This window comes from Pagrus major, chromosome 10 (genome assembly GCF_040436345.1).
Source record: "Pagrus major chromosome 10, Pma_NU_1.0".
NCBI classification, from domain to species: Eukaryota; Metazoa; Chordata; class Actinopteri; order Spariformes; family Sparidae; genus Pagrus; species Pagrus major.
Genome location: NC_133224.1, coordinates 11,103,913 through 11,113,265, shown reverse-complemented (window position 1 = coordinate 11,113,265; position 9,353 = coordinate 11,103,913). Strand labels below are relative to the sequence as shown.

The 9,353-nt window shown below is 39.2% G+C and overlaps 1 protein-coding gene across 2 annotated transcripts; it reads right to left on the bottom strand.

Moving 5' to 3' along the window:
• Positions 1-4,777: 4,777 nt before the first annotated feature.
• On the bottom strand, positions 4,778-9,325 carry LOC141003136 (amino acid transporter heavy chain SLC3A2-like). Of its 2 annotated transcripts, XM_073474411.1 has the most exons (11): positions 9,279-9,325; positions 8,824-9,035; positions 8,546-8,730; positions 7,578-7,751; positions 7,327-7,418; positions 7,095-7,216; positions 6,549-6,658; positions 6,116-6,318; positions 5,947-6,024; positions 5,620-5,839; positions 4,778-5,536 (listed from the first exon to the last, which is right to left on the bottom strand). In XM_073474411.1, the coding sequence occupies exons 2-11, from the start codon at positions 9,018-9,020 to the stop codon at positions 5,397-5,399; spliced, it is 1,521 nt and encodes a 506-aa protein (XP_073330512.1). In that variant the 5' UTR covers positions 9,021-9,035; positions 9,279-9,325; the 3' UTR covers positions 4,778-5,396. The 2 variants fall into 2 exon arrangements, with proteins under 2 accessions (XP_073330512.1, XP_073330513.1); XM_073474412.1 differs by lacking the exon at positions 9,279-9,325 and having other exon boundaries at positions 8,824-9,043.
• Between the last annotated feature and the right edge of the window lie 28 nt (positions 9,326-9,353).

Genomic DNA, 9,353 nt, shown 5'->3' with positions numbered 1-9,353 from the left:
AGACGATGAAGATCTCTCTCTCCTGATTAGAATTGCTTCCCCAAATCTACATAATGCACCTTTAAAGTCAAAACAGACAGCTTTCCAAGTGGTATTATTATAGGTGCAGCTGTTTCAAGGACAACTCGATTGATTTATGTTTTCCTCCGAGGAGTAACTACCAAGAACACGGTATAAAAGGTGAGTTTTTTCATCCATTTAGTCTATATGGGAGACGTGGAAGCAGATAGAAATGGCCCCAGGCTGCCAGCCTGAGGGCATTCAGCCTTTATTGTTCCCAGGAGATTTCATGCCCGGTGGCAGACAAAATAGCAGAGCAAAAGAGAGGTTTATAGGGCAGCAATCTAAATGCTGATGGGGTAATTATTCTATAGCTATTATAATGTGCAATCAACGTTTACTTGATAATGATACATTTATAATAATGACAAAACCTGTCACCTGGCAGTTTAAACAACCACAGTCAGTATTAAAGCATGGTGAAACTGTACAAAATAGACAGAGTGGGAGGAATGGAGGAGTAACACACACTTTTACTGAAGCTCTCTTGTCAGTTTCAGTAACATAAAACAGAACATGGCGAGCCCACAAGAACACATAATGAACCCGGCGAAGACTCAAGCTGACAAAGCAAAAAGAAAGTTCAAAGTTCATACATCGAATAAATTCTAGAAAAGAAAACAAACCCAGGAGCTGATCATTTGAATTGATATGAACTTCTTACAGAAAATCAATGAGGGGGCGACCAATTTCTTCTTAAAGCCTCGAGGTTATACCTCAGAGCATTCGTGATTCTTTTGAGAACGGTGCACTGGATGTCATTCTGGTGTTTTCCAGTGTTGTACAGTATATTTCTTGTTCTTACAAGGCCATAAGCAGAGCAAACCAGCACTTAAGCTGATCGTCAGGGACCGTACCACTTTATATTAATGTCCTTATAAAAAGCATTAGTTAATAGGTAATAATAATAATATGGCCTTGATTAGTCCTTTCAGATGCTTTTAAACATGAATAAAAATACTGACAAGAAACTCGCTATCGGTTTATAGCCTGCTTAAGAGCGTTAATAAAAGACTTATGAGTTTCTTGTAATTGTTGATAATAGCATTATAAACCGCTTTTACAAATGTATCTATAACGATATTGTCAGACTGTTACTAAGGTTTTTTTGTTTTTTTTTGCTTTATTAAGATTAATTCATACTCTGTCATGCATTTGTAAGCAGTTAAAGGATAAGTTCACCCAATGATGAAAATTCAGTCATTGTCTACTCACCCCCATGTTGATGGAAAGCCACCAAAAAATTCTGAAACTTCACAGCGAAACAGTGTTGTAGCATTTTCCAAAACAACTGAAGTAGATGGGGACTCATTTGAGACGTTTTAAAAAAAAAGGTTCAATGCAGCTCATTTGGTGTAATCCAGAGCCAGATGTTTTGTTATTTATACACGGCCGAGCTCAGGCACCCACTTCAGACGGAGTACATGCTAAAGCTGCTAGTTTAGCAACGACAGTGATGATTACGGCTTTAAAAAATGGTATTAATAACATCTTTTTTAAAACAATTTGGGATCTTGGAGCTTCCGGACACTTTGATTACGTTGGACGGAGCCATTTTATGTTTTTTATTTTTTGTTCAGTTGTTTTTTTTCCGTTTTAAAACAAGTCCCCATCTGCTTTGGTTGTTAAGGAAAATGCTGCGACACAGTTTCGCTGTGAAGCTCTGGAAATGAAATGGAATTAAACTTAACACTTAACTGGACTTTCCATTGGAATGGGGAGTACGTAATGACTGAATTTTCATTTTTGGGTGAACTTGTCCTTTAACTATGCTCTTATTAACTGTTAACTAAGCTTTTTGCATCTCTTTTTAGCAGCTCTGTTAATAAGAATTGAGTAACCTACATATGGCATTGTTCTGGCAGCTGCAAAAAATAGTTAACTGTTAAGTTTATAGTTAACTCATAATAACATTTGTTTTATGTTATTATATATATATAATATATATATTATATATATTAACACGTGCTTATAACTGCTTATAATCCAACAATAAACATGTTTATTACAACGTTGTTAACACTTATACAGTCTTATTAATGCTAATAAGCATCTTATAAGAACTTAGTACCTATACTTAGTATATAAAGTTGTTTAGAGAGAAAACATTCATTTGTTTCCAAGCTTATGTGCTTGAATAAAGACTTGGTGGTATATTAAATGGTTAAGTGAGTGTCAGTATATTGAGTGAGTTTTGAATATACAACGTCTTGTTTTTACTCACAGGTTTCAGGTTTTCAGAGCAGAGGGGTTTCCATTACGACGCGACAGGTAAGAGTGGCTCACTTTGCTGTATTTCGGTGTAAAACATCATTTGTGTCTCTACAGTGCTCCTTAAAAGCTCATGAAAGGTCATGTCAGCGTGATGTAAAAGGTGTGTGTGTGTGTGTGTGTGTATGTGTCAGACTCAGACTGAGAGTCAGTCATGAGTGTGCATGGCGGTGGGTGAGACGGTGGTTGGGTTTCGCAGCGGCGTGGGGAGAGAAGAGAGGTGCCGAGACGGGCTCTGATTCCCGGTATCATCGACTTCAAACCTCCCCTGTAATACCACAGCAACACGGCGGCGCTGTATTGTACCAAGACCCTGAAACTCTGCTGAGAATGAACTTCAGTTTCAGCTGTTAAAGGGGCTGTTTGACATTTTTTATCAAAGGGATGGTTTTAAATTGAATGTTTGTGAATGAGAAGTGGAAAGCTTTTGAATGATGTTACATTAAACATAAGGGTAATGAAATATTTGTGTAAACTTAAAAGATTTCAGCATTTGATTGATACATTGATTTCCAAGTTGGACTGCCAGTCATTCAAAGTTTGATAAATCTATACAATACCAAATGCATTAATACAGTACTTTAATTAAAAGTGCTTATTAAACAGAATGGCCCCCTTTAGAACAATATATTATCATAAAATTAGATTTTATTCATTACTGATGCCTTCATTATAGCAACATTTTAATATTGTAGCTGGTGGACATGGAGCTATGTTTACCTCCATTATATAATGTTGAGTTGTTCAATTAAAAACCATCATTTCAAATCATTATTTGCAAGGTAACATGTAACTACGGCTGCCAGATAAAGTACAGTTCGTATTGCTCTTTCCGAAATGCAGTGGAGGGATGTAGACGTAATAAGTAGTCAAATACTAAAAGCTGTAAAGTACAACTACCTCAAAATGTAAATTAAATACCATACTTGAGTAAATGTATATACCACGAGTTGGTGATAGAAGTACATTTAGTCAAGTTCAGTTTTGAGGTACTTGTTATTTACTTTAATTTACTTTTTCTGCTACGTTATACTACCTCTACACTCCACTCTTTACTCCAATACATTAATCTGGTAACTTTATTCTAGTTACTCTGCATCAGATTCACAGTAGCTCATTTTGAAATGAATTTATATCATCATCAATCAGGTAATCAGAAAAAAGCTGAATATCGAATGAGATAATCTGCCAGGTCGATACTCGGTTGACTCATAGAATATACATACATGTAATTATATGTATAATTTACTTTTACTTGTACTCTTGATACTCACAACAGTACATTTATTGCCAGAAAATTACCTTTGATACTTAAGTACATTTGATATCAGATACTTTAAGACCTTTATTCAAATATACTGTTTATATGTTTGACTTTCACTTTTGCCAAAGTAATATCTTAATGTTATAACTTTGGGTGCCAGAAGTCACTTTCCACAGCTGAATGAAAGCAGAATTGCAGTTTTAATGTCATGCCAGTTAAGAAAAAAGGCACGTTAAAGAACCCAGTTCATATGAGATTAAAGGGGTAATGTCGTGTTTTTCTCAGCTAAGTGCAACTGTGAAATCCTGTTAACCTTAACGTTTACAGTAACAGATTTCTTCTTCTTCCCTATTTTGCTCCCCATCTGTACCGTTCTAACTGAACATGTCAAAACTTATGAGAAAATGTGGACAACAAAACAATCTCTTTTATCATAAGTATATAATATGCAAAGCCCACTAGGTCGACTGTATGAGCATGACTCTATCTTCGTTCAGATAATTAAAAGAGAAAATGGAAGGTTTTCAATCACACCTATGCTATTTTCCTCAAGAAAAATGGGCCCCAGTGGAATCAGTTCATTTGCTCACAAGATGAATTATTTGTGTGTAAAAAAGCAAGTGTGGGAAGTACAGTATCTACAGAGGAAGTATTAATGTCGCTCGAATTCATCTACCTGATTTCGTCTGTGCTGATTCATCTCGCAGGAAGTTCACGTCGTTCACAAAAATCACGATTTAGGAGAAGAGTTTCAGAGACCACCGTGAAACGTGCACTGGTAGGAAACTCAACATTTGTTTGTTATTTTATCATAAGTATTTTTACAGGTATACAAGTTATCTGTATAAAGTAGTAAAAGTATACAGTAAATGTTTCTTAGTGTTACAGAATAAACAAATTTTCTCTGCCAATTGTAAAACGTGACATACTACAGGGGTTTATGACAGCTCTTTTTATAAAGCAGTCAGTGTATGACCCATTTCGTGAAACCCGTAGCTATAGTTCATGCACAATGAACAAGTATAATGAGCCGATAAAACCATCTGAGGATGGTGATAAAATATAGAGGCGTGCTTCCTTTGTCAACATCTGTGACACACTTACACACCTGTACTTTCTGAAAATAGTGAACGTCTCATCTGATGCTATCTCCAGCACAAAGAACACGCTTAAACACAGCACTCGCTTATATAAGAGTTTTGTTACACATACACCAGAACATGAGGAGAACGCAGGAGTCGGTACAGAACTTTCTGTTTATAGATTTACAATTCAGTTCATTTGAAAGCCTCAAGCCAGTCGCAACAATTTTGTTCACTAGCACTCTTAAAACCCTCCAGAGTCATCACACATGTTCATGGTAACTTGTGATAAACGTTTCAGTGAGAAAAAAATCCTCATGAAAACAGAATTTTGTAAAAATATATGATAAAAACAAACAAACATAAGAAGAAGAATGTCATATTTTTGGACAAAGTAAAGATAGTCGACAATTAAAAGATGAAAAAAGAACAAAATGATCAATAGTGAGTGCATGTCTGATTTCACTGCATCTTTCCCTAACATCAAAACCCCAATAAAAGTCAACTTTAATAGAAAAAATGTGTTTTAACATTATATAAACTAAAATAATTCAACTTTCTTTCACCAAATTCATTTACATTTTGACTAAATAAACTGATTTCTCATATTTCTTGTATTAAAAAGAAATGTCCTGTATCGATTATTATTTTATTCCTAAAGGTGAGGACTGACTTCAAGTCTAGTCTGTAGGCATCTTTCCTACAGTTTGGCGCCATCTTTAAGCTTTATAGGGGAACTGCAGCAGGACTGCTCCTCCCGGTCTTAGAGTGATTTTGTCCAAGCTGACGAAGTCCTCTGCTTTCAGGTTGTCGTCAGTTGACAGCTCCACCTTGGCTGTCTCTGGCAGCTCTACTCCTTCTGCAGGAACAAAGATCAGTATGTTAAAAACTACTGTCACTGCTACGTTATGATTTATTTTGATGCATTTCTGTTGAGCTTGCCTGTAGGTGCCAGTGTGATCTTGAGTGTTTCTTCTGCTCCTCCCCAGTTGACGGCTGTTATGTATCTGTTGGTCTGATCCCACACACGGAGGAAAGACAGGGAGGAGGCGGAGGAGTAGAGAGGATAGTAGTCTCCGTGGAGCAGTGAACGCTCTTTGCCTCGCAGGTCACTCAGGGATATAAACCACTTCCTGATGTCAACACGCTGCTTCCGCTCAGCCTGTAAATATGAGAATTTAAATTATTATTATAAAACTGAAAGGAAATTAATGCTTTTTACCATTTACTCCTTTTCTACACTGACATTCTCTGTGGACACACTCTTACCTCAGCAGTCTCATTGACAGGCGTTCTTTCAGCAGGTTTCTTCTGTATGTCCCAAACCATCTTAGGAGACTCTGAACCCTGATAAGGAAACAAAAAGACAAATGTTACATTCTGTAATAGCTGTAATGTTATCAAAACATTTTGTAATATCTTCCGTTTTCCAATTTACCAGTCCTGCCTGCAGGCCGATCTCGTCTCCGTAGGTAAACACCGGGGTTCCAGGCATGGTGAACAGCAGGAGCTGGTAGAGACGGATCAGGTCCAGAGTCGTCGCCTGTTTAGACAGCTGGTCCTGTTGGGTGGCACCGAGACCCCAGCCCAGACTTCTCTGCTGAGAGTTTAGGGTGTCCATATCCTTGATGCGCTCCACACCTGCAGATATTGGGGAGAAATCATCACTTGTAATGCAACATTGAGCCCCAACTGGTTGGTTTTTCACACAAAAATGGACATTTTGTTCGAAAACCCTCCAATACGGAGAAGTAGAATTGAAAAATAAAGGATGTGTTCTGTTCAAAATAATAGAAATAAGCTAAATACTTAAAGATAGACACTTCATGCACATCCAAGTACAGTGAGACAAACGGGGCACACCAGCCTACCTCCATTTTTGCTGCTCAGCAGGTCAGACAGGACAAGATCTACACCAGAGGTGTTGACGAGCTGGGACAACTCAGCAGCCGAAATATTTTCAACCGCACCCATCAGCAACCTGAGAGAAAGAGAATGTGGTAAGATTTGTGTCATTCCTCAAACTCTCCACAAGGTGTCGCTTTGCCTTGAGAGTGCAAAGCGTCTGTGGCTTGTGAATGCCTTTCTTGTTGATGGTCTCTCCCTAACCCCCGCAGCAATGGAATGCTTTTAATGTCCACCTTCCCTCAGGAAACACAACCCAGTCAGGTGACATTTCACTGATGCTTTTAAAAATACTTTACAAAGAAGACTCCTCAAATACTATGCCTTATAAGTCCTGATTCTCTTTTTATATATGCAATTGTTCATTTACCATATTAGTGTAGACTTTGCTTTCCCCATATCTGCAGGATACAGTAAAATTTAACCAAAAGTTTTGCAGATAATGGATTTGTCTAAGTAATCGTCTACTTATGCAGCACTAAAGAAAGTCAGAAAATGGCAGTCATAGTCACCTCTTCTTGGAGTCCTCTGTACGGTTGCCCTGGACGGCAGCCTGCAGCTTAGACCAACAGTCAGTGAGGGCAGATATCTTGACGCCATCCACACCCAAAGCCAGCCAGTGCTCCGCTGCAGCCTGGGAGACAACATGAGCACTTTAGCTACAACAACGACATAGATTCTTTCTACACTGCGCTCTCATTCATACACTCAAGAGTTACTGAATGAACATGGTGTGTATCCTACCGTGACTTTCTCCACCACAACACCAACGTCACTGCTGAACCAAAGAGCATTTCCTTGGTAGTTTGGAGTCAGGTCAAGCACCACAGAAATGCCTAAAAGGAAAAGGAAATGACAAGAGTTAAAAAAAACAAAACAACACAAAACAAAACCTCGCTAGACACTACTTTCTTACTACTAACTGAGAATGATCCCAACATTGTTGCTCGTTTTAATTTTTACACCTAAATATCTGATTTCAGTTAATGACCTACCCTTCTTGTGGGCCTTCTCCAGCACAGCAGCCAGGTCCTCCTTCTTTCCCTGTGTCGGGTTGATCTCCTCAAGAAACAGGGCGCTTGGGTTGTCGGTCTGGACGTTGTGAAGTGGGCCGAGAACCAGGCCTTTCACCTTCAGCTTGTTTATTTCATCCAACTTCGCTTCAACACCTGGAGGGACAGAGCGTTGATGTGTGAACAGTAGCAGGGTCAGAAGGTTAGGACAAGAGGTTAGCCCAGGAAAAAATGCTACTCTTTTAGCGAGGTAGGGCCTCAAGTCAGGAACATGTGAAGGACTCCCTGCAACCTCTGACAAGTCACACAGGTTTCCAAGGCCTGTTGGAAACCCGATTGCTTTCTTGTGACTTTCTTTGAGCACAGAAGTACAATCTGTCCCTCCTTCCTGCCACTTAAAATAACTTAGATGGTTAGAATTCAAATTGAAAAGTGAATGCTGATATAATTGCAACTCACTTGATCAATTATGAAGATCTAAGGTGATCTTTTAAAAGGTTGTACTGCACTGGGTTGCTCAACCTTAACCACAAATCTGAGTAGGAGAGATATGAAAGTCATGACTCGTAGGTTTTTTCTGCCCTCGAGTCATGTTGTTGTGGCTGACATAGTCCATGCGGAACTAGGAAAACCTTGTCACAAGACTTCTACTTCTTCTTTTGACTGCTTTCAGTGGATCATCTGTTTCCATCTCGTTGGTAAACCAGGCCTCGACAGATTCATAATGGAAATTTGATTGTATGATTAAATGCTGAGGGATAAATGTATGCAACACTCTCCATTTAGGATCGGCAGGTATGAATGCCCTGGCTTGTGAGTCCTCGATGCGTCCCCAGTGGCTGGATCGGGACAATTTGGGGTTCAGTGTCTTGCCCAAGGACACTTCGACACAAAGACAAGAAGAGGTTAGGATCAAACCACCAACCCTGCAATCACTAAAAGTTCTCTACCTTTCAGTCCATCAGAGAAAGCTTCAAGGTCAGAGATCTGGTACAGAGGTCCTTCGTTCCACCAGTTCATCTCAGGGATTGCTTTGCAGCGAGGAGCCTGGACTATGATCACTATGGCCCCGGCCAGCATGCCTACCCAGACCAGCCAAAACAGGACGAGAAGCACGCAACGGGTTCGCACCCATCTAAACACAAAAGACGAGAAGGAAACATTAAGATGACCACTGATTTACGCCAAACATCACACTCTATAGCAGCTCGTGCTCAGTAGCTCTTACCCCGGAGTGCCAGCAACCTTCATCAGCTCCTCTTTGGACAGCCCGGTGAACATAACCTCGTCCTCAGGGACTATCAGGTTGGCATTGCCATTTTTCTCTCCACCTGCAGCCAGGCCATCGTCTGTCATCGGCTGTTTCTCAAGGTCCACCTCATTGAGCTCCACTTCCTTCATGTCGATCTCCATGTCCTTATTCATGATTATATCTGATTTCTTTAGAGGTGAAGGTACATTTCTTTGGTTTAGGCAGTTTCAGTCCTCCATACTATGTATCCTTACTTTCAACACAAGACTGCACATTTATTTAAATATAGTTTAAGTGTTTTTTGGACTGGAATATATGTAACCAAACATATGAGCAATGATGAGAAAGAGAAAGTGAACCGAGACTCAAAAGAAGTTTCAAATTTCTAGTCACTTGAATTGTAAGTCTAAAATAAGTAAATTCAGCATTACCTGTAAAAAGCAGTTTATAGTCCGTCTGGGTTTGTTCCTGTCTTTCTCAGTTTATCCATTTGTCTGTACAAACGT

What these genes read in the sequence shown, in the direction of transcription:
- LOC141003136 (XM_073474411.1), bottom strand. Translation starts at nt 9,020, where the DNA reads ATGAATAAGGACATGGAGATCGACATGAAGGAAGTGGAGCTCAATGAG. An exon ending in AAGGTTGCTGGCACTCCGGG is followed by an intron (nt 8,731 to 8,823) that starts GTAAGAGCTACT and finishes TTTTGTGTTTAG; the next exon opens with ATGGGTGCGAACCCGTTGCG. An exon ending in GCTGAGCAGCAAAAATGGAG is followed by an intron (nt 6,319 to 6,548) that starts GTAGGCTGGTGT and finishes CAATATCTGCAG; the next exon opens with GTGTGGAGCGCATCAAGGAT.